Source organism: Salmo salar, chromosome ssa01, assembly GCF_905237065.1.
Source record: "Salmo salar chromosome ssa01, Ssal_v3.1, whole genome shotgun sequence".
NCBI lineage: Eukaryota > Metazoa > Chordata > Actinopteri > Salmoniformes > Salmonidae > Salmo > Salmo salar.
Genome location: NC_059442.1, coordinates 25957053 through 25982463, shown reverse-complemented (window position 1 = coordinate 25982463; position 25411 = coordinate 25957053). Strand labels below are relative to the sequence as shown.

Sequence of the window (25411 nt, the reverse complement as noted above, 5' to 3'; positions counted from 1 at the left end):
ACTGTTGATACCGACATGAGGATGAGGGTTTCCTTAACAACATACTTACCTCTCATGGACCCGCCCACGCTCGTCTCCAAGGGTAACCGTCACCGTCCGGTTCTTACTGAGGTTGAAGTGGTTGCTATAGTAATGGTAGTCAGGGGTGACCCAGCCCACCCACACGCAGGATGGATCCTGACCAGCGAATACCCTGACAGAGTAGTAGTACTGCAAGACAACATGGTGGTAGGTTAGCTTGATCTACAACACCTGAAGTCTATAATGGTGACTTTATACCTATAGCTGTTTATGATCCACTTCATACCGTGGTGATGTTGCTGTAATCTGTTCCTCTTATTCCATCATGACTGTGTCTCATGGACTTCAGTGGATGTCTACAAAGAAAACACGACCGTTGAAGAAACAATTAAAATGTGAGAAGATAAAGTGAATGTGCTCAGAGGTCTGACCTGTGTTTGAGTTTGAGGGACTCGTGCTCTTCGTGCACTCCGTTCATGTCCATGACAGGGCTGGTCTTGAAGAAGGAGTGGAACTCCACGGGCATGCTCAGACGACAGTATACCATGTCACCATTACTGTTCTGGGTCCCAAAAGTCCTGTGACTCACCTTCAGACAGGGAGGGCTGTCGATGGTGCCATCTATTCTGGTCACCTGGCATAGATAACATTTTTTTGCCAGTTAATTTATTCATTCTAAACAATATAGCGAAATAGCCAATTATCTTCACCTTCTGTGGACTTCTACATATACAGTTGAAGTCGGAAGTTTACATACACTTAGGTTGGAGTCATTAAAACTCGTTTTTCAACAACTCCACAAATTTCTTGTTAATTAACTATAGTTTTGGCAAGTCGGTTAGGACATCTACTTTGTGCATGACACAAGTAATTATTCCAACAATTGTTTACAGACAGATTATTACACTTATAATTCACTGTATCACAATTCCAGGGGTCAGAAGTTTACATACACTAAGTTGACTGTGCCTTTAAACAGCTTGGAAAATTCCAGAAAGTGATGTCATGGCTTTAGAAGCTTCTGATAAGCTAATTGACATCATTTGAGTCAATTGAAGGTGTACCTGTGGATGTATTTCAAGGCCTACCTTCAAACTCAGTGCCTCTTTGCTTGACATCATGAGAAAATCTAAAGAAATCAGCTAATACCTCAGAGAAAAAATTGTAGACCTCCACAAGTCTCGTTCATCCTTGGGAGCAATTTCCAAACGCCTAAAGGTACCATGTTCATCTGTACAAACAATAGTACACAAGTATAAACACCATTGGACCACGCAGACCATGTTCTGTCTCCTAGAGATGAACGTACTTTGGTGCGAAAAGTGCAAATCAGTCCCAGAACAACAGCAAACGACCTTGTGAAGATGCTGGGGGAAACAGGTACAAAAGTATCTATATCCACAGTAAAACGAGTCCTATATCGACATAACCTGAAAGGCCGCTCAGCAAGCAAGAAGCCACTGCTTCAAAACCGCCATAAAAAAGCCAGACTAAGGTTTGCAACTGCACATGGGGTCAAAGATCGTACTTTTTGGAGAAATGTCCTCTGGTCTGATGAAACAAAAATAGAACTGTTTGGCCATAATGACCATCGTTATGTTTGGAGGGAAAAAGGGGGCGGCTTGCAAGCCAAAGAACACCATCCCAACCATGAAGCACGGGGGTGGCAGCATCATGTTGTGGGGGTGCTTTGCTGCAGGAAGGACTGGTGCACTTCACAAAATAGATGGCATCATGAGGCAGGAAAATTATGTGGATATATTGAAGCAACATCTCAAGACATCAGTCAGGAGCTTAAAGCTTGGTCGCAAATGGGTCTTCCAAATGGACAGTGACCCCAAGCATACTTCCAAATTTGTGGCAAAATAGCTTAAGGACAACAAAGTCAAGGTATTGGAGTGGCCATCACAAAGCCCTGTCCTCAATCCGATAGAAAATTTGTGGGCAGAACTGAAAAAATTTGTGCGAGCAAGGAGGCCTACAAACCTGACTCAGTTACACCAGCTCTGTCACGAGGAATGCGCCAAAATTCACCCAAAATAGTTATAATAGTTCTTACATTCTTAAAATAAAGTGGTGATCCTAACTGACCTAAGACAGGGAATTTTTACTAGGATTAAATGTCAGGAATTGTGAAAAACTGAGTTTAAACGTATTTGGCTAAGGTGTATATAAACTTCCGACTTCAACTGTATATTACAATATTGATTTTGTGATTGATTTTGATTTTCTAAAAGATATTATTGTCTGTCTTACCATTATGTGGTTGTTGTTCTTTGGCACATTGAAAAAGGTGGGGAGGCGTTTACTGAACCACATGGTGACCTCACGGTTCATGTTGACAGCAAAGGGTTCAAAACCCTCCTGCAGGCCACACATGGTGTAATACTTAAAGGTACTGGCATCCTTCCCCAGGTTCATACGACCCACCTGGGACAGGCCCAGACTACATACTGGGATAAAACCTGGGAGACAGAGACAGAGAGAGAGGAGGGAGAGAAGGAGAGATAGGGGGAGAGGGAGAGAGAGCGCGAGAGAGAGAGCGAGAAGGGGGAGAGAGAGAGGGGGAGAGGGGAGAGAGAGAGGGGTAAGAGAGAGGGGAGAGAGAGAGGGAGACAGAGGAAAGAGAGAGAGAGTTAGGGGAGAGAGAGAGAGGGCGAGAGAGCACCTGTCACACACACATCGGGGGGAGGGTCAAATCTATCCAAGCCAATTTAGAAGTGTCACATTATATAAAGTTAATTTCATAATGGGGAGGCACTGATTTTGCACTCATTTTCTCAGCATGGTGGTGTTAGGTTAACTTGTCAGCATGTCTGTCAGTGATCTGGCGGCACTGAGACATAAGAGAGGGAGCAGAGCTTAGAGAGGTCCGTGACACACACTCTTAATCCTCTGTCTCACACACACACTGCTGGCTGTTTTACATACACACCATCATCAGTCACACACACTGCTGGATGTTTTACATACAGTACTCACCATATTCAGTCTCACACACTGCTGGCTGTTTTATATACTCACCATCTTCAGTCTCACACACTGCTGGCTGTTTTACATACAGTACTCACCATCTTCAGTCTCACACACTGCTGGCTGTTTTACATACAGTACTCACCATCTTCAGTCTCACGCACTGCTGGCTGTTTTACATACAGTACTCACCATCTTCAGTCTCACACACTGCTGGCTGTTTTACATACAGTACTCGCCATCTTCAGTCCCACACACTGCTGGCTGATTTACATACAGTACTCACCATCTTCAGTCTCACACACTGCTGGCTGTTTTACATTCTCACCATCTTCAGTCTCACACACTTACCGTCCTCCGTCTCGAAGTCGGCGAAGCAGAGCTCGGAGCCCTTGTTAGTGATGAGGATCTCTCCATTGAGGGTGAAAATCATAGACTTGTCCTCCATGTTGATCATGCAGCCCACCACATCCCCCGCCTGCCAACAACGCCCAAAGAAACGGCTGCCCATGTTCAGACGGTGACCCTGAAGATAAAAACACGCACACACGCAGTCAGCCTAACCTTTGCAATCTTACTCAATCTTAAATTATAGGACCAACAAAAAATCTATTCTCCAGTGTATGCTATCATCAGCTAACATTAACAGAAAGTTACACGTTCACTCTATGAGTATATGATGTTCAATGATGTAGGAAGAAGAAGGGAGGGTTCACCTTGTATCCATCGAAGACGAAGGCCAGCTCATCAGTACCCAGCTCTACATCAGGCTTACATCCAGGTCTGGCCCAGCCCACACGCATGTCTCCTCCCGTCACCGCCTCAAACTCAAAGTACCACTTCCCTGTCAGGACCGCATACGTCCTCTCCACGCGGAAGAAGCGTATTTTGTCGATGCTAAGTCTCTCCACCACGTGGCCTGCTGGGTGGGAGGACAGCCACAGTATCAACACAGGAAGTCTTCTACTGTTCTATACATCCTAACCATGGATGTTAGCATTGGTTTGTGTGGTAATGATAACTTACCGCCATCCTGGTCGGGAGGTTCGATGTTGTAGCCGTATCCAATCAGAGTCCGGATGGCCTCTCGGAGGCTGTCCCTGTTGGACTTCTTAGTGCGCTCGTCTAATAAAGAATATGGCACCAGGCGAGGGTTCCGCTTGCTCTTCACATCCTGTATTGAGAAAAGACAGGCACAGTTAGATTCACACAAACACACACACACACCACTCCAGGGATCCGCTCTAGGCCAATGCTTGTTACGACTGCACTGCCAATCCCTAAGGGTCATTGAGTGTTTGATGTTATTACTATGACTCTATACTCTGTGAATCCTTTCAGAGTCCTTCGTCACTCTGCAGGAGGTGGTGGAGTTGGTGTCCCATTTAGCATTTTTTGTGGCTTGCATAGAGAGAGGGTCATTGTTTTGTCCATTGTTATAAAACCTTTGTGTGCTCCTGCATGAGCTGGGATAGTTTGAACCTGCAGTCCTTTCACAAAGACTTAACACAGATGACTGTGTGCTTTACCTGCTGAATGCCGTAGGTCCAACCCTGTTTGATCCTGTCCTTGGCCCACACGTTGTGGGCGTTCTCCGCCAGTTTCTCCACCAGGAGCTCCTGACCTGGGGTCACTTTCACGTCAGACAGCTCCAGCGGTGTGGGCTTGTAACCATTCGACATCATGTAGCTTCAATCAAAACAGGACATAATCAACATTAAACACTGGACAAAACACACATATGTCTAGATGTTTCATATTTCTACTATCCTATACAAAACACGTCTACATATCTAGAAGTTGGTATATAATGTATTGGGTTATTGATGTTGTCCATTCTCTGTCCATTCCATCATGTTACTCTACAGTACACTTACTTTTTGGGGAGTTTGATCTTCTTCAGGTCCTCTTCAGCGTTGGCGTTGACCTGGACAACATGGCAGCCTAATGCCAGCAGGGTCCTGTGAAGAGACACATATATTAACACTCCCCAACCTGGGGATTAGATCTGTCTACACAGGATCAGCTCTCTTAATTAAAACCTGTTGGGGCTCGGGGGCAGTATTGAGAAATTTTGAAAAAAATATGTGCCCATTTTTAACTGCCTCCTACACCAACTCAGAAGCTAGGATATGCATAGTATTAACACATTCTGATAGAAAACACTCTGAATTTTCTAAAACAGTTTGAATGGTGTCTGTAAGTATAACAAAACTCATATTGCAGGCAAAAACCTGTGAAAAATAGATACAAAAAAATGTGAATTTTGTGACTGTACTATTTAGCCTCATTGTTTTATAGATACCATAGTGAGAAAGGATTCATTTCGCAACACCTACGGCTTCCACTAGATGTCAACGATCTTTATAAAGTTGTTTGAAGTGTCTATGATAAACAGAGAGCAAATTAGAATGCAAGGAAGTTGACATGTCGTCACTTCATTTCTTTGCGCCTGCGCATAAATCTGAGAAGCGTGAGTTTGTCATTATTGTTTATCTAGACATAGGATAGGTTGTGTGAAAATATTACTGATGTTTAACGTTAAAAATGGACCAAAAGATTAATGCTAAACAACATTTGACATGTTTGAACGAACGTAAATAGATTATTTACTAGGTTTTTTTAGCTTTTCGGCGTGATTTTACACCCCCCCCACCACGTTTTGTGGGAGCATAATGAACGCTAACTACTTGGTGTTATTTGGACATAAATTATGAACTTTGTCAAAAGAAACCACATTTGTTCCGGACCTGGGATTCCTGGCAGTGCCTTCTGATGGAGATAATCAAAGGTAAGGGGATATTTACAATGTTATTATCGATATTAGATGATGCTAACTGTATAGCATAGCTTATTGTTCTTAGCATAGCACCCCGTTTATTGCAAAATGTGATTTCCCAGTAAAGTTATTTTGAGATCTGGCCATTCGGTAGCAATTACGAGATGATAATATATTATTCTTTGAATAACAATATTATAATTTACCAATGTTTTCGAATAGTAATTTTGTTATGTTCACCGGAAGCATTTCAGAGAAGAAAAAATCTGAATTTCACGCTACTGTAAAATGCTGTTTTTGGATATAAATATGAACTTGATGGAACAAAAAATGCATGTATTGTATAACATAATGTCCTAGGAGTGTCATCTGATGGAGATTGACAAAGGTTAGTGCATAATTCTAGCTGGTTTCTGCTTTTGGTGACGCCTGACCTTGAATTGAAAATGGATGTTTGTACTTTTGTGGCTATGTACTGTCCTAACATAATCTAACTTTATGCTTTTGCCGTAAAGCCTCTTTGAAAATCGAACAATGTGGTTAGATTAAGGAGATGTTTATCTTTTAAATTGTGTAATATAGTTGATTGTTTGAGAAATTGAAATTATTCGATTTTTGATGTTTTGAATTTCCAGCCTTGTTAGCAATCCCGACTCGGGGTTCATTGCTAACCTGTAGCCCCAACAGGTTTTAATATGTGACAGTTTAAGACACTCACATTGCCTGCACACTCTACTAAATACTATAATCAGCAGGAATAATGTTATGATACTAGGTCTGGTGGGTTTCTGCCCTATTTCTACATCACACAGACTGGCAATAGAACCAACGTGAAGAGAATAAGGATTTGTTCAATCACGCATGTCCTTGTCCATTATGAAACCATAGATATCCCCTTAAAGACGTATTAAGGAAGAGTTATTCACTAGGTACTACTATCAGCAGGATCTCATTGCTTTGTCATAGTAAGAGGACAAAGGAGAGATGTGGTGTGATTTCAGAATGGCGGGGCTGCTCTTTCGGGGCCCACGCTGTCTGTCTCTGTTGTGTCAATGTCACTGTAGATGAATGTTAATCAAACCAGTCTTTACCGCCCTCTCTAATCACACACACGCATCACTCACACACACTTCTCTGTCTCTTGAAACTTTTGTTTCTTAGCGTCAGTGTGGGCTGTCAGTGTGGGCTGTCAGTGTGGGCTGTCAGTGTGGGCTGTCAGTGGATCAATAGCAGATGTCCTACAGTGATTGGTGGGTGATGTCAGGAACACTGGGGTGTTTCAGGTGCTGAGAGCCCAGCAGGAGAGAGGCTTTAGTTTACTTCCTGTCTGAGCCCCTGGTTCACCCACACCTTCTGTCATATCTCTCTCCTTGTCTTCCTCCTTTTCTCAGTGGGTCTAATATAGTGTTACTTATAATGCAGGACATACTTCAAGGTTTCAGTTGACATCTGCAGGTTGTAATTCTTCTCTGTTTCAGGCAGTTTGGAAAAATCCACGAGGCAGGGGTGCTGCCGCTTGTTATCGTCCCTTATCTGAGAAACACATCGAAATAATTGTTGACGTATGAATATTTCAGTTACTGTATATGTATTGAAGAAGAGGGGCAGAAATATTCCAAAAGAAAAAACCTTATTAAAAAACACAATAGACAACTATAAGTATAATTTGACTCACAATGAAGGTAATTGTGAATCAACAGAGGAGAAGGTATGTTGTCTCCTTAATTACAGAGAGCCACTGGTGTACTGGGAGTGACAACATGATCTAGTCTAGTGGACATGTTATGAATGTAGTTGGAGGAGCATGTTTTCTTGGAAGATTTAGAGGTGTGAGTCTGCATTACCAAGTGAGATATGTAATTCTATTCTTGACTGCTGTGTTTTACGCCAAATAATCCGTTTGGCTGCTCTCTGCAGCCCAAACAGTATTACATCCATGTTGACCAAGAAAACATGTACACGTACATGGCTATTTGTGTGCTAAATGAACACCAGGCAGCTCTTTTGTGAATAGTACAAGAACTCTCCTGCATGAATGCTTTTATCGAACAGTTTCCTGCAGCCTATTACAGTCCATTCAACGAGGGCTGTGCTAGAGGACAAAGAGGTACATGCCATTCTTAATAGCCTCAATATGAGTCACACGTCTTGTTTGAGACCCTTTTTATACTTTCAATGGCCCATGCTGATACAACTATTATAACTATGTTATACCAAATACTGGACTCAGATTAGGAAGTGTGTCAGGTAGCCCTACCCCATAGAAACCCCAGCAACTACAACGCTCACCTCTTTATTAAGCACTGGAGCTGTGCTCTATGGAGAGTGGAATACAATACCAGTGCTGTCCAGGTACTGTGTGTGTTCGGTTCAGCCTGGCTTCAGCACACTGAGGTCTCCCTGGTGAAGCTAGCTCTATAGCCGGCCAGGACAATGTCACCTGGCCCGAGCTAACAAGGTCTTGTTAAAATCACATATTAAAGCCGACCTGGTATGTCTGGGGTGCAGAATTCTGTTTTAATGAATGAAAGAGAACTTGACCCCAGAGTAATAGATGTCCTCACCCCAAATAAAAGGCTTTATTAACATGTTGGAACTGAAGGAATGGCTGGCTGTTCTGTGGGTGGAGAAATCCCACCGTCACAGTGGAGTTTACAAATGGGGATAGGATGGATGAAGGGACTGGAGGACTGAGAGAATCATTCAGTAAGACTGAGAGAACAGGGGGGTCTACTCTACACAACTCCATCACATTTGTAATATAGACATAAGAGCTGTGTTGCATATTGTTTCTGGTATTGATTGTCTGCACCTTTAAGGGCAGTAGGGCACAACAGGGCTGTGTTCAGAACGTTTTTACGTTCTGGAACGTTCAGAACGAATTTACTATCTAAAACGTTTTTACGTTCTGGATTACATTCGGAACGTTTTTACGTCTGGAACGTTCAATTAAGTGGAAACGGTGCTGTTCTGAACGACCAGTTGAAAAACATGGAGGGGTTGGATTGTGGAATGGGGAAAGCTGTCAGCATTGCGACTGCCCTTTAAATACGTCACTCACTGCAACAAGCCACACTTCTCCACTCCCACCAAACAGGAGCAAACGTACCTCAAAGTCTGCTCAAGAACGTACAAGAACGTTTTGGAGAAACATGTCGCTCAGTACAAACCATCCCACAACGTTGCAAATGTTCAAGCGAACTGAACTCACCTCAGGTCACTTTGGCAATCATCTACTAACATGAAACCAAGAAACACTCACCCAATTGTTATATCAATAGGACTTGATGAATTAGCGTCCAGTTTAATAATCTGGAATTAAACTATCAAGAGAGAAATAAAGTTATATTCTATAAGTTCTATTCCATCAGTAGTGTCCATTGAAATGGCCAAAAATCTCCTGCTGTGCCCTTGGCTAAAACAATTGCATTGTAACTCAATAAAGGGATAGTTTGGGATTTTGGCAATGAGGCCCTTTATCTACCTCCCAAGAGTAGTTTAACACGAAGACTGGAAGTGCTAGCTGTGCTGTACCTGAATACTTCCAGTCTTCTTTGTGCTAAGCCAGTTAGCATTGGCTCGTGAAATTACCTCTAACTTCCTTCTTATTGGATGCAGAGACATAAAAATGATATCCATGAGTTCATCTGACTCTAGGGAAATAAATAAAGGGCTTCGTTGCCAAAATCCCGAACTATCCCTTTAAGAACACAAAAAATATGATTCTGTCGCCTACAAACAAACTATAATGAATAGAATGAATGGTATGAGGAGCACAATGGGAGAAAGACAGGAGTATTCGTCACTTACCCTCTGTTTGGTTTGTACCGCAAATTATAAAAGAGAAAGCAAAATGGTGTACAGGCTTGTTTTGTTGCTTTAATGATGGTAGAACTTGTACGATTAGTTTAGGGTTAATGCATTTCACATAAATCAATTACAGTATATTGATAATTGTTTAACACAAAAAAACATGTGCAAGCTGATGTGTACTGTATTTCATAATACCATTTTATTCATGTTTATATTGGCTGAAATGATCAGCTGAGTGATAACCCATTTAGTGTATCATGTCTTTCCTATGTATGCCAATGACATGGACTGTCCAAAAGGGTTTGCTAGTGCTCTGTGACTCTATTCTCTCCATCAGTGTCAAAGAGGTCTCCTACCTTCCCATAAGACCAGCCCAGTTCTATCTTGTTCATGCCCCACAGCTCGTGGATATTCTCAGCCAGTCTGTCCCGGACCTTCTCCAGGTATGGCGGCATGACGATCTGAGAGACAGAGAACACAAAGAATCTGTGTCGTAGATAAACAGCATCTGTTTGCAGACAGTACAGCAGGCTTATGTCATCAATCATACATTTGTGGATAAATGGAAACCCTTCCTCTGTAGGTATGATTGTACAACAACCTTAAAAACATGCAGTATAATCACTGTAACTGTGTTTCAGATGAGCCATGTTGCAGTTAATATGAGGCGTTCTGAGCTGAATACCATACCCCTGTTACCTGGCTGGTCTCCACAGGGGTGGGTATGAAGGAGGCCTGGGACATGAACTGTGTGGTCCCCAGCAGGTCTCGGACCCCCTCCATGTCCCTCTTGTACTCCTTCACTGGCTCCACCTTCATCTTCTCCTTAGGCAGCAGGGCCTCGTAACACGGAGCGTAGCCTGACGGAGGCAGGAACTTGAAGTCGCCATGACGACCGCCCAACAGGAAACGCACCCTAGAGAGAGAGGGGGACTTAGTCAATTGGTGTGTTCAGTATGTGCATGAGCTTGAAAGTGATGAAGGGGGTTGATGGGTTGATTTTGGTGCAGGGGTAAGAGGAGAGGATTAGAGCAGATCATAGAGCCACTGAGGCCCAGCCCAGCTCCAACCGAGCCCCAGCCAAGCTCCAACCAAGCCCCAGCCAAGCTCCAACCGAGCCCCAGCCCAGCTCCAACCGAGCCCCAGCGCAGCTCCAAACGAACCCCAGCCCAGCTCCAACCGAGCCCCAGCCCAGCTCCAACCGAGCCCCAGCCCAGCTCCAAACAAACCCCAGCCCAGCTCCAAACGAACCCCAGCCCAGCTCCAAACAAACCCCAGCCCAGCTCCAAACGAACCCCAGCCTAGCTCCAACCGAACCCCAGCTCCAACCGAGCCCCAGCACCAACCAAGCCACAGCCCAGCTCCAACTGAGCACCAGCCCAGCTCCAACCGAGACCCAGCTCCAAACGAACCCCAGCTCCAACCGAGCCCCAGCCCAGCTGTAACCAAGCTCCAGCTTCAGCCCAGCTCTAACCAAGCCCCAGCCCAGCTCCAACCGAGCCCCAGCCCAGCTCCAAACGAACCCCAGCCCAGCTCCAAACGAACCCCAGCCCAGCTCCAAACGAACCCCAGCCCAGCTCCAAACGAACCCCAGCCCAGCTCCAAACGAACCCCAGCCTAGCTCCAACCGAACCCCAGCTCCAACCGAGCCCCAGCACCAACCAAGCCCCAGCCCAGCTCCAACTGAGCCCTAGCCCAGCTCCAACCGAGCCCCAGCCCAGCTCCAACCGAGCCCCAGCCCAGCTGTAACCAAGCTCCAGCTTCAGCCCAGCTCTAACCAAGCCCCAGCCCATCTCTAACCGCGCCCCAGCCCATCTCTAACTGAGCCCCAGCCCATCTCTAACCGCGCCCCAGCTGAGCCCAGTAGAACAGAGAGTGACTATGACTTACCCCACAGTGAGAATGATGTAGCATTTCAGCCCACTACTCAGCAGCCCTCCTGGGCCCTGTCTGAAATAGCAGCTGAAGTAGTAGTGATGATGACGCATTCACTCCAAGTCCATTCTGAGTGCAGTGCACCAATCAATTATTAACAAGTGTCGCTGCACAGTGACTGGCTGTGCCATGGCATAGCATGGCCAGCAGTTCAGAGCACAGGAAATGTTCAAGCCCCACAGGGTTCCTTATTTACATTATCTGATGTGGCCTGCCTCTCGTGACATCATACACACAGACAAATGCAGAATAACGCTGACAGAATTTCTATAAATATGAGGTTATGTTAATTTTGTATAACGCTTCCGCAAATTTGATTGTGGTAATTGATATACAGTGTAGCTTGCAGCCCTGGGTGGAATTTGATGTGAACGGAAATGTCTGGAACTGTCAAGCGTCACATCTCGGCACAAAGTAAGGTTCAGAATAGTAAAATGCCATTTTGCTGCAAAAACGGAGTCGATCATGAAATCCTGGAAAGCTTGCTGGGGCCTGAAATGTCATTTAGCAGACGTCATTCATATCATCTGAAGTTGCCATGGCAACACAAGTGGGTAAGATGGCCTCTACCTGCATCTGAGCCCTTAAGGATTAATAGAGTATTTGGAGGAAATTATGTAGGGAGGGATTAGATGGATTTTCATGCAGACTAGAGGGAGGAGAGGAAGATATTTGAGGAGAGTGCTCTGTAAGGTGTGTATACAGTGAGGGAAAAAAGTATTTGATCCCCTGCTGATTTTGTACGTTTGCCCACTGACAAAGAAATGATCAGTCTATAATTTTAATGGTAGGTTTATTTGAACAGTGAGAGACAGAATAACAACAACAAAAAATCCAGAAAAACGCATGTCAAAAATGTTATAAATTGATTTGCATTTTAATGAGGGAAATAAGTATTTGACCCCTCTGCAAAACATGACTTAGTACTTGGTGGCAAAAACTTTGTTGGCAATCACAGAGGTCAGACGTTTCTTGTAGTTGGCCACCAGGTTTGCACACATCTCAGGAGGGATTTTGTCCCACTCCTCTTTGCAGATCTTCTCCAAGTCATTAAGGTTTCGAGGCTGACGTTTGGCAACTCCAACCTTCAGCTCCCTCCACAGATTTTCTATGGGATTAAGGTCTGGAGACTGGCTAGGCCACTCCAGGACCTTAATGTGCTTCTTCTTGAGCCACTCCTTTGTTGCCTTGGCCGTGTGTTTTGGGTCATTGTCATGCTGGAATACCCATCCATGACCCATTTTCAATGCCCTGGCTGAGGGAAGGAGGTTCTCACCAAAGATTTGACGGTACATGGCCCTGTCCATTGTCCCTTTGATGCGGTGAAGTTGTCCTGTCCCCTTAGCAGAAAAACACCCCCAAAGCATAATGTTTCCACCTCCATGTTTGACGGTGGGGATGGTGTTCTTGGGGTCATAGGCAGCATTCCTCCTCCTCCAAACACGGCGAGTTGAGTTGATGCCAAGAACTCCATTTTGGTCTCATCTGACCACAACACTTTCACCCAGTTGTCCTCTGAATCATTCAGATGTTCATTGGCAAACTTCAGACGGGCATGTATATGTGCTTTCTTGAGCAGGGGGACCTTGTGGGTGCTGCAGGATTTCAGTCCTTCACGGCGTAGTGTGTTACCAATTGTTTTCTTGGTGACTATGGTCCCAGCTGCCTTGAGATCATTGACAAGATCCTCCCGTGTATTTCTGGGCTGATTCCTCACCATTCTCATGATCATTGCAACTCCACGAGGTGAGATCTTGCATGGAGCCCCAGGCTGAGGGAGATTGACAGTTCTTTTGTGTTTCTTCCATTTGCGAATAATCGCACCAACTGTTGTCACCTTCTCACCAAGCTGCTTTGCGATAGCCCATTCCAGCCTTGTGTAGGTCTACAATCTTGTCCCTGACATCCTTGGAGAACTCTTTGGTCTTGGCCATGGTGGAGAGTTTGGAATCTGATTGATTGATTGCTTCTGTGGACAGGTGTCTTTTATACAGGTAACAAACTGAGATTAGGAGCCCTCCATTTAAGAGTGTGCTCCTAATCTCAGCTCGTTACCTGTATAAAAGACACCTGGGAGCCAGAAATCTTTCTGATTGAGAGGGGGTCAAATACTTATTTCCCTCATTAAAATGCAAATCAATTTATAACATTTTTGACATGCGTTTTTCTGGATTTTTTTGTTGTTATTCTGTCTCTCACTGTTCAAATAAACCTACCATTAAAATTAGAGACTGATCATTTCTTTGTCAGTGGGCAAACGTACAAAATCAGCAGGGGATCAAATACTTTTTTCCCTCACTGTACGTGTTCATTCATGTTAATGACACAGGTGTGTGTCTAAGACAAACACATACTTGACGCCAGCAGAGAAGCTGACAACAGGGAAGAAGAGTCCATCGATGTTGAAGTTCTCGAACATGCCCTGTACGGGCTGTCCATTGATCCTGAAGGAGATGCTGGGAGCTCCCAGGTCCAGACAACAGCTCACCACATCCTCAGAGGTCAGGATGTGTTGGTTAATAGAAGCCACCGCCCGGGAGATACGACCTGCAATAAACCACAGTGTCAGCACTGAAATATGACCTACAAGACACGCACACGAACACACACTCTTTGGGCAAAGCAGACTGTAGGACACACACTGTCTAGACACAATCTGGTCTTAGCCCTGGGTTACTCTCATAATTTATGAATCAGGTGACTTAATGTGGAGCAGCTAGGTTAAGATGAAAGCAAACATCTACTGCGGATACCCACCTGACCAGAGATGAAGTCCGTCAAAGCCGTAAGAGTAGAGGTCGTCCCCCACCCCGTTGCCCCCCCCAGCCCTCCCCTCCACCAGGGTAAGGGGCGTAACCCTTGTTGGTGGCCCAGCCCACACGCAGGTGAGAGGGGTCGCTGGTCAAGAAGTGGTCCACCTGGTCAATCATCAGCTCGTAGTACCACTTCTTATACTGGGCCGAGCCCTCACTCAGTCCCAGGAAGATGTTGGGCCTCATGCTGCCAAGTATCAGAGACTCGGATTAGGACTTAATCACATAATTGTGATCGATGTTTCTTTAGGCACTATGCACAATCCCATCAAACAAACACAGCAAAGAGAAGAATATCCAACACTATCTATCACTCCTACATTACAACCAGTAGCGCATTAATCTAATTATACCGGGCTGGGATTGGATGGCTTGTTACCTTTGGACGTCATTGACCAATCGGGTCTGGAGAAGCAGATCTCTTTTAGGGAGCAGGTGATCGCAGATAAGATTCTGATTGGCTCTTACAGCCACCCCGTTACACACACAGAGGGAGCAGAGCACATCCAGAATCTGCAGGTTGAGGAGAGAGAGGGAGGAGGGGGTGAATACAGCAGCTCCCTAATCACTGAGTACAGAATGCAGCTCATCTAACCATTCAAACCCTGAGAGGGAGAGACAGGGAGAGAGAGGCCTAAGGACTACCAACTCATCCGTAGTCCTTTTTCATGTTGCTATTAGAGGGAGAACCTTTTTATGCAGCTATTAATGCAGCCAGCCATAATTACTGAGAGATGCTAATCAGGGTGAAACCATATCCAGTAATATAATTTTGATGCATGGGGGCCCAACCTGGCTTTACAAAGCAGAGGAATTAAATGGGCAAGGAACAGCAGCCAAGGGCGCCAGGCCAAGACCTGTGCTTTATTATCCGCCGCTTCATAAGGGGCCACAGCCAAATGATACATCGACTGTGATTTATGACAAAGGAGATGACAGCCCACTGGAGAGCAGGTTGACGTTTATTGTCATGAATATTGCCTTGGAGGCAGAACTCAGTGATTTCCACTAGATGGGCCAGCTGCAAAATCAAAATTGGCTATATTGTAAAAATCTATGAAAAGAAATGTGCTTAATTTAATGTTGGACTATGCAGAAATCACTCTGCCATTTTCTGGTTGCTAAAATTCTAATAGTTTTTCCCAATTTCAGTTTATGTGACAAAACAAGCAAGTATAGTGTAGAGAATCATTGTACCATCTAAACCGCTGTGAAATATATTTTCCATAACCAAAAATATTATATTTTCAGTTGTTTGAAGCTGGAGTACAAAACCGAAAGTAAAACACGCAAAAACTAAAACTAAACTGAAGCATAGACATATAAAATAACAGATCAATCTACCGCTTCTTAGACTTGCTTTCAACGAGAATGACAGATCTATAATGCACTTTTCTATGTGAATTTGGTTGGGTCGCCAAAATAGTTTGCAGATTTCAAATCAAATCAAACTTTATTTGTCACATGCATCACAGCATGAGTAGACCTTATCGTGAAATGCTTACTCAAAAAAGAGTTAAGAAAATATTTACAAAATAAACTAAAGTAAAAAATAAGAAAAAGTAACTCAATAAAAGAACAATAACAAGGCTATATACAGGGGGTACTGGTACCGAGTCAATGTGCGGGGGTACAGGTTAGATTTAAGGTTAGGGTTAGCCATTAGGTTTAACAGTATGGTTAAGGTTAGGGTTAGGTTTAAAATCAGATTTTATTACTTTGTGGCTGTGCCAGTTAGTGACCACTCTGCAGAGCTGCCTCCAGGGCAAGATTCATGACAATAAATGGCAACCTGCCGCTGGAGACCTAATTTCAATGCAAACATATTGATCTCTATACACATAACAACCAAATGCACAGCCCCAACAAGAACTCATCAACTCTCTGCAGCCCTGTCAGCACTGGGTGTACTAATAAAACGCAGGCTCATGAGTGAATTACTGTGCTTTACAAGTAACTGTGCTCAAGCTGTTGTGATGGACAAATGGTATCAAAATAACAAACAATGTCGCTGCATCCACTTGATCATGGTGATATTTGATATAGCTCCTCCTCCTGTTTCAGCTCACCTTGTGGTTGCGTCCATGTTTGTAGAGCAGGGAGATGATGGACTTGATGTGTCCTCTCTGGATGATATTTAAAGCCTCCGGGCTCTCAGTTAGAATGCAGTGGAGAACCTCCAGAATGCCTGCCGTGGCCACAGAGAACAAGGGAACAAGACACGAAAGGACGTTCCTTAAACGCATGCTTCTGGGTATGACGATACATAGTAAAGCATAACTAAACCCACTCAGGTTTTAAACATGTCATCATGGTACCTGAGGAGGACTCGAGTCTCTCCAGCTTGCTGACCAGCCAGTCAAGGTTGTTGGAGAACTGGGTGCAGTTGTTCCTGTTGCCTCGGATCAGCGCCGCTACAGGACACATGGACAAGAAGGTCACAGGTCATGGGGAGGAGACACATGACACACAGTTGGCTAGTTTGAAGAGGATAATGCAAATTGCTGATCTTTGACCTACAGTACAGAAAACCTAGCAACAATAGAAAAACACTACCGAACATTACTGTACATTTTTCACAACAAATAATTAAACCCAAGGAGACATGTTACATAGTTATGAAGATGTCTTTGACCTACAGCCAACAACACTGCCAAAACTTACATCTTACACAACAACAACGTCACCCAAAACGCACACCTTAAACCACACTCCATGCCAAGGAAAGAGTAGTGTCCTTTTCCTAATCCTCATGCATATTAATTAAGCAGCAGAGTGCAGAGGGAGGGCGTGACATCGGGGGCACAGGAGAGTCGTCCAAGCCAAAAATGACAGGGTCACCCAGCGCAGACAAACAGAGGAGAGGAAGCCTAGCTCCAAAATCCATTTAGCTGGAGCAGGTGCATGGAGGAAGGAATATGAGATGAGGGACGTGGTCTGCACACTAATGCTCCCCATGAGGAGAAAGCACCATGTAAACACGCTGTGAAGGACACACTCAGAGGGGAACAGAAGGGCTTAGACAGTGACACAGACACTAGAACTGGGAAGCTTCTGAGACAAAAAATGCTTCTGCTACTGTGAGGGAATGGCTGTAATGTCCAACTGTCATGAATGGTTGAACTGGTCTGTGATTCTGGCAATTTTAAGGCTTAAGTAAGGACATGGATAACAGAGTGACCAAACAACAACCAAATACAATGGTGAGAAGTGATGGCGTGGTTCCTTATGGGTTAGAAAGCCAACTGGTGAGCATGGCACAGTCCAGGCTGGCTAGGAGTGTGTGTTGGACATTCTGTGTGCTGTGGGAGATGTACACGTCAGGTAAAAACCCTGGAAGCACTTCTCACAGACCTGAAATCTGCATGCTATCCTTATCCACTCCCAGCACCCAACTTCAGCCCCTGTGTGTGTGTGTGTGTGTGTGTGTGTGTGTGTGTGTGTGTGTGTGTGTGTGTGTGTGTGTGTGTGTGTGTGCTTGCGTGCATGTGTGTTGTTTTCACCATTGTAATCTCTCCCAAAACAGTAGTGAAAGGTGAGACTGAGTCTCAATCACCTGTGTATGTAGATCATAGAGTTGTAATCAACAGTGGTGTGTGTGTGTGTGTGTGTGTGTGTGTGTGTGTGTGTGTGTGTGTGTGTGTGTGTGTGTGTGTGTGTGTGTGTGTGTGTGTTTGTCTTGGCCTACTGTGACTCTTTATGTCATTGTTACAGTATTGTTGTGATGACTTGTGTATAAGACTCGGTCCTCGTTGGAGGACAATGAAGTCTTCTATTGTCTCTCTCACCCAGCAGCTCATAGAGCAGGTTGAGGATTTCCTTCCAGGAAGCCCCAGCCTCTGCCCCGGCACACTCCCCAAAGTGGGCTGCACTGTTGTACACGTTGAGACGGTCGATGCAGCAGGACACCAGAGTCAGCATGCCCTGAAACACAGTCACACCCATCATCACTCTGACATCATCATCACATGTCAGCTCCTAGGGTGCTTCCAAAATGGTGCCATTTTCCCTATATGGTGCACTACTCCCAGTTCATGCCTTGGTGATTAATCTAGAATGGTAATAATACTGATCAGCAGAGGTGTGGACTCGAGTCACATGACTGTGGACTCGAGTCACATGACTTGAGTCAGACTCGAGTCACAAATATGATGACTTGCAACTCAACTTTGACTTGAATACCAATGGCTTGTGACTTAACTTGGACTTGAGCCTTTTGACTCGACCTGACTTGATACCCTCCCCAAGCCCAAATATTAAAAATGATGCTATTAAAAAAAGTGTGTAGCGCATCAACTCTTCATTTAATGGATTACAGTTTGATTCGGACAGCAGCCAATTAAATTGTCCCAGCTGAGAAAAAGCTGTGCGTGGCAATGCAGAGGAATGTTGGCGGCTGAATTCAGATGGAGCCCTTGGAAAGATGATACCAAAATTATTATTTTTGGATATAAAGACGATGCTGTATCAACAAAAACGGATTGCAACTTGCAAAACATGCTGGAACAAAATTACAGAGGCACAACAATTTCCAACTTAGTTCAACATTTGAAGCTGCACAAAGAACGATAAGTCGTGGGTAATATAGCCGACAGCTATATAATTTATAACTTTGCTAGTGTAGCATGTAGGCTAACATAACATTAAATCAATGAGCCTCCACACAGTCAGTCGGTGCGGGATCATGAACATTGCACCCAAGATTGAGCTACAACAGGCTAGGCAGTTGGTAGCCTAAACCCTGCCTGATGTTACTGCTGTTCCTAAAACCATTGACATACATTAGCCTACTGTAACCACACAGAGAGGGTGTGTGTGTGTTAAGGTTGGGCGATTGTGTACAAGCCTCAAGCCTACATCGCCCGATTGCACCCCATAGCGATCCTCGATAGTCGATCCCTATTGGGGGGGGGGGGTCTTTCTCATGGCTACCCATGTATTTCCATGGAAATATAGCGTTGATCTGGAAAGTAATAAATATATAGATATTTTTAAAAGCATTCATGATTTGCGTGAATGTAATATACTAACTATTACTCTTGTTAAACATGAAATGGTATTACACTTGGTGAAGAGCACATTATGACTTGTTTAGGACTCGAAACTCAAAGTTTAGGACTTGAGACTTGACTTGATAATTGCTGGTCTTGACTTGAGACTTGACTCAGACTTGCCTGTCTTGACTTGGGACTTGAGTGCTAAGACTTGAGACTTACTTGTGACTTGTAAAACAATGACTTGGTTCCACCTCTGCTGATCAGACATACTAAGAGGTATGCAAGCCCAGTGAGAAAGGACATTGCAAGTTATTTATGTCAGCTGTCAATAATGAAACATTTACTTTATAACCAGGATGTATGGGAGAGTGGGATGGGAAAGGGCAGTTTGGGGATATTAATAAAATGATGGACAAGTGTGTAGGCTAGGATATAGATGAGTTATAGCAGGATTCCAAGGGAAGGATCCATGGTAATACCAGTTATGTAAACATAACATAAACACAGCATACAGCTATTTTACATTAATTCAAGTTATCAACAGATTGCTTGAGGACATAGTGAACCACTGGGGGAAAATAAAATCCATAGCAGCGGCTTTTGTTTGAGTTAGGGAGAGTAGTTGGCGTTGAGTATTTGACATTACAGGCACAAGGGAAGGAAGCTGACATTTTATAATTGATAAGAGAAATGGTGGGCCGAGAGGCTTATCAAAAGGCTCCACTGCATGGTTGTCACCACAGAAAAACTCAGAGCAAAACTGCTGACAGTTAAAAAGCAATGCTCTGAAATACAATGCGCCATTGAAATACTACAGAATCTATTGATTTAGCCTTTAAAAACAGTGTGTATTGCGAACATTGTGTCTACGCCCGGTCCCTGCAATAACCTGACTTTGGACTTTTATTGTCCTCTGCTGCCAACCAACCGTCATGCAGGATCGCGATGCAGCACTTCCTGTGTGGATGAACTCACTTCCTGTTTGAAGAGGTTCTGTCGGTTCTTGAGCGAGCGCAGCATGATCTGTTTCTCCTCGTGCTCCAGCTCAGCGTCAGGCAGCTGGAAGTAGGTGATGAGGTCGTAGAGAGTCTGGAGGACCTCCTCGATGGGCAGGGCTACTGATGCACGGTTCTTACCCCCAAGACAGTCTAGGTCTCTGGAACAGGAGAAGAGATTATCTTCATCAGATGACTATTTGAAAGTACTCAATTTTTCAGCATCAAAACAACAGAATATTATGAGAGCAGCTCATTTATATCACTATATCATTATATAATCAGAAGGTTTCATAATGATGCCATTAGATTTCATAACAACACTGAACTCCAGTATTAGAATATGACTCAAGGAGTGACTGCCATGGTGAACATAATTTGTGCCTTGAGGTTCATCCATGCTGAAATGTTATTTCTGTGTGAGCTAAAAATAGTGCCTACTCTGTCACACAGAGTGGGAGGGGTGTGTGGAGAGGTACAGCTCACAAGAGGCGGTCTGGGTCTGGACAGTGGTGAAAGCCAGTCAGCCATGTGTGACTGACTGACGTCACCGAGGGGGTTTGGGTTTGAGTCACAGTCACAGTCACAGTCACAGTCACAGTCACAGGCCATTAATACTTGTTCTATCCATTGCACTCTCTTCCATTCCACTTCGTGGCCTCATGGCATGAGATGTTTATTGTCCTGATTGGCTAGGGACTGGGTCATTGAGCGAGGCAGTCAGCATGCTGTCTGGGGGCCGTGCTATCCATAGAGGACCCTTCTCACAGGCCATAAGCTCAACTGCTGCTGCGCATTCAAATCTACAGGGCTTTACACAGACAGCATTACACTACAGTCAATGATTAGTTATAATTTGGTTGTGTGGTTTAGTAGTGGTGTAGTGGTGATATTAGGGATAGCGGTGATAGTGGTGTAGCGGTGATAGTGGTGTAGCGGTGATATTAGGTTTAGCGGTGATATTAGGTGTAGTGGTGATATTAGGTGTAGCGGTGATATTAGGTGTAGCGGTGATATTAGGTGTAGCGGTGATATTAGGTGTAGCGGTGATATTAGGTGTAGTGGTGATATTAGGTGTAGCGGTGATATTAGGTGTAGTGTTGATAGTGGTGTAGTGGTGATATTAGGTGTAGCGGTGATATTAGGTGTAGCGGTGATATTAGGTTTAGTGGTGATATTAGGTGTAGCGGTGATAGTGGTGTAGCGGTGATAGTGGTGTAGTGGTGATATTAGGTGTAGCGGTGATATTAGGTGTAGCGGTGATATTAGGTTTAGCGGTGATATTAGGTGTAGCGGTGATAGTGGTGTAGCGGTGATATTAGGTGTAGCGGTGATATTAGGTGTAGCGGTGATATTAGGTGTAGTGGTGATATTAGGTGTAGTGGTGATATTAGGTGTAGCGGTGATATTAGGTGTAGCGGTGATATTAGGTGTAGCGGTGATAGCGGTGATAGTGGTGATAGTGGTGTAGCGGTGATAGTGGTGTAGTGGTGATAGTGGTGTAGAGGTGATAGTGGTGTAGCGGTGATAGTGGTGTAGTGGTGATAGTGGTGTAGCGGTGATATTTGGTGTAGCGGTGATATTTGGTGTAGCGGTGATATTAGGTGTAGCGGTGATAGTGGTGTAGTGGTTATATTAGGTGTAGCGGTGATAGTGGTGTAGCAGTTATATTAGGTGTAGTGGTGATAGTGGTGATAGTGGTGTAGCGGTGATAGTGGTGTAGTGGTTATATTAGGTGTAGCGGTGATAGTGGTGTAGCAGTTATATTAGGTGTAGTGGTTATATTAGGTGTAGCGGTGATAGTGGTGTAGCGGTGATAGTGGTGTAGCGGTGATAGTGGTGTAGCGGTGATAGTGGTGTAGCGGTGATATTAGGTGTTGTGGTTATATTAAGTGTAGCGGTGATAGTGGTGTAGTGGTTATATTAGGTGTAGCGGTGATAGTGGTGTAGCGGTTATATTAGGTGTAGCGGTGATTGTGGTGTAGTGGTGATAGTGGTGTAGCGGTGATAGTGGTGTAGCGGTAATATTAGGTGTAGCGGTGATAGTGGTGTAGCGGTGATAGTGGTGTAGTGGCGATATTAGGTGTAGCGGTGATAGTGGTGTAGCGGTGATAGTGGTGTAGCGGTGATAGTGGTGTAGCGGTTATATTAGGTGTAGCGGTGATAGTGGTGTAGCGGTAATATTAGGTGTAGCGGTGATTGTGGTGTAGTGGTGATAGTGGTGTAGCGGTGATAGTGGTGTAGCGGTAATATTAGGTGTAGCGGTGATAGTGGTGTAGTGGTTATATTAGGTGAAGTGGTGATAGTGGTGTAGCGGTGATTGTGGTGGAGTGGTTATATTAGGTGTAGCGGTGATTGTGGTGTAGTGGTTATATTAGGTGTAGCGGTGATAGTGGTGTAGCGGTTATATTAGGTGTAGCGGTGTTGTGGTTGTATTAGGTGTAGCAGTGATAGTGGTGTAGCGGTGATAGTGGTGTAGCAGTTATATTAGGTGTAGCGGTGATAGTGGTGTAGTGGTGATAGTGGTGTAGTGGTGATAGTGGTGTAGCGGTGATAGTGGTTTAGCAGTGATAGTGGTGTAGCAGTTATATTAGGTGTAGTGGTGATAGTGGTGTAGCGGTGATATTAGGTGTAGCGGTGATAGTGGTGTAGTGGTTATATTAGGTGTAGTGGTTATAGTAGGTGTAGCGGTGATAGTGGTGTAGTGGTTATATTAGGTGTAGCGGTGATAGTGGTGTAGCAGTTATATTAGGTGTAGCGGTGATAGTGGTGTAGTGGTTATATTAGGTGTAGTGGTTATAGTAGGTGTAGCGGGGATAGTGGTGTAGTGGTTATAGTAGGTGTAGCGGTGATAGTGGTGTAGTGGTTATATTAGGTGTAGTGGTTATAGTAGGTGTAGCGGTGATAGTGGTGTAGCAGTTATATTAGGTGTAGCGGTGATAGTGGTGTAGCAGTGATAGTGGTGTAGCAGTTATATTAGGTGTAGCGGTGATAGTGGTGTAGCGGTGATAGTGGTGTAGCAGTTATATTAGGTGTAGCGGTGATAGTGGTGTAACGGTGATAGTGGTGCTACCTGATGAAGTGACTGAAGAGGCGGGTGGTGTTACGGATGATGCGAGCAGCACGGGACTCTTCGTGCTGACACCGCTGCAAGGTCAGCCCATCATCCATATGACCCTCAGAGTGGAGGAAAGCCTGGAAGAGAGAGAGAGAGAGAGAGAGAGAGAGAGAGAGAGAGAGAGAAGGAGGGGTTAGGGGAGGGAGAGATAGAGAGCGGGGAGAGACAGAGAAAGAGAGAGAAAAGGGGGTAGGTAAGGGAGGGAGAGAGAGGGGGGATAGAGTGTGATAGATAGAAAGGAGAGAGAAAAAAGACCAAGAAAAAGAAAGAAAAAAGAGAGCGAAAGAGAGGAAGGAAAGAGGGAGGGAGAGAGGAGAGGGAGCAATTTCCAGCCATTAGCAGAGATGAGCATGGCTTGTCTGTAACGCAGGTGCTGCTGACACTACAGGCTATTAGGCTCTGTATCTGTGGAGTCCAGGGACTGTCAGATACACTCCTCTCACATCTCATTCATTACAGCCACAGGGTTTGATTTAGTCACAGGAAAAGCACTATCAGTGTAATACACTTATCTCAAACCTATCAACTAGAAAATCAGCAAGAGAATCCTCATCTGCTCTAGGAATTTTTTAATGATATTTATTGCATGTGCTACTTTCTGGTCAATTGTTTTTTCAATGGGATTCTTTTTATCACTGCTAGTGGAATAGTCACACCATAACAGTTCTCAACTAGAGATTTTAAAAAGTCATGGCTGTAGCATAAACAGCTGACAAACAAAGCAGTGCATTGGTGTCTCACCCGTCTCTTGAGAGGGCCCAGGCGAGATGATTTTACATCAGGCGCCTGGTAGGACAGCCAGAGTCCTGTAGCCACATGCATGACGAAGCAGATTGAGTCCCCATACTTAATCTCTGCCATCCCCATGCCCTCGATGTCCCGCTTTGGACTCGACTCCAGCTTTTCCTAGAGGGAAGGAAGAATCCAAAACAAGATCAAGACGTCACACAAAGTCTCCAAGCCAGGCTTCAATACGTTATACAGTTTTATTCAAATCACATGTTATTATGCTAAGCAGCAGGTGTTGAGGGACCTTGATCTAAGAAAAGCCATTTAAAGATGATGACAGATCTGGATCAGGCTGGTCAAGGACTGAAGGAGCACTGACAGCTTTCCATAATACAACTTGTAATTACACACGCTATGACGGCTAGCCTAATAGAGAGAGACAGAGGGAGGAAGAGATAGGAAGAGAGCATTCAATGTGTATAGCCTATATCACTGAGCAATAGAGGATGGCCACAGGCAAGCCCTCATGCATTACTATGCATTTGTTCCCCATTAAGAACAGACACAATGGATAATGTATAGTGTATTAAACCTATGATAAACTGCCTCAGTGAAATGGTGGATTACACCATGCTATTGATCCATAGTGAAGAGGTCACTAATTGCGAAGAGGTCACTAATAGCTTCCGATCACTAGCTACGTCTGAAAGCACCATTACCAAGAGCAGACTTAAATACCCTAGTCCAGAATGGTATGGTGCCGCAGGTCCATACATTTATAGAGAGCAACTTCAGCTAAATAACCTGTATGGCATGGCTTTAATGTGCTTAATAACGCAAGGAGAGTGGGAGCAATTCATTTGAAAGTCTTTAGAATTGTTCCTAGGACTGTAATATCCTCTCAGTAAGTGAGTGTGCGGCTAAGTCCTTGACTGTGATGGAAAGGCAAAGTTTGAGAAGTGTGTGTGTGAGCTGGTCCTGCTCTCTGACCTTGGAGGCTCTAAAGCAGAAGGCAGTGGAGGATGTGTCAGACTTCTCCCGGTCCTGCAGCACCACCCCCCTCTCCTCCGTCAGGGACAGGTAGTGCCCCGTGGTGAGGTGGCGGAGACGGAAGGGCTGGCCCCAGGGAATGTGACTCCCGCTCCAGCTGTCCAGGGGCACACACACACATACACACAGAATTATATCAACAACAAAAACGACTAATTACGCACTTACAGTAATATTCTTATGACTAG

General features: G+C 44.6%; 1 protein-coding gene across 1 annotated transcript in view; it reads right to left on the bottom strand.

The window, feature by feature from the left end:
• The window catches only part of LOC106587081 (ryanodine receptor 3), a 168910-nt gene that overhangs the window by 58538 nt on the left and 84961 nt on the right, over positions 1-25411 (bottom strand). The window contains 23 exon segments of the mRNA XM_045715707.1: positions 50-210; positions 308-377; positions 453-655; positions 2278-2486; positions 3346-3520; positions 3711-3913; positions 4021-4168; positions 4524-4683; positions 4872-4955; positions 7203-7306; positions 9943-10047; positions 10286-10502; positions 13876-14068; positions 14279-14342; positions 14344-14521; positions 14714-14847; positions 16404-16522; positions 16653-16748; positions 18123-18258; positions 20307-20487; positions 23400-23521; positions 24186-24350; positions 25164-25320. Coding sequence (XP_045571663.1) covers positions 50-210; positions 308-377; positions 453-655; positions 2278-2486; positions 3346-3520; positions 3711-3913; positions 4021-4168; positions 4524-4683; positions 4872-4955; positions 7203-7306; positions 9943-10047; positions 10286-10502; positions 13876-14068; positions 14279-14342; positions 14344-14521; positions 14714-14847; positions 16404-16522; positions 16653-16748; positions 18123-18258; positions 20307-20487; positions 23400-23521; positions 24186-24350; positions 25164-25320 — 3384 coding nt within the window.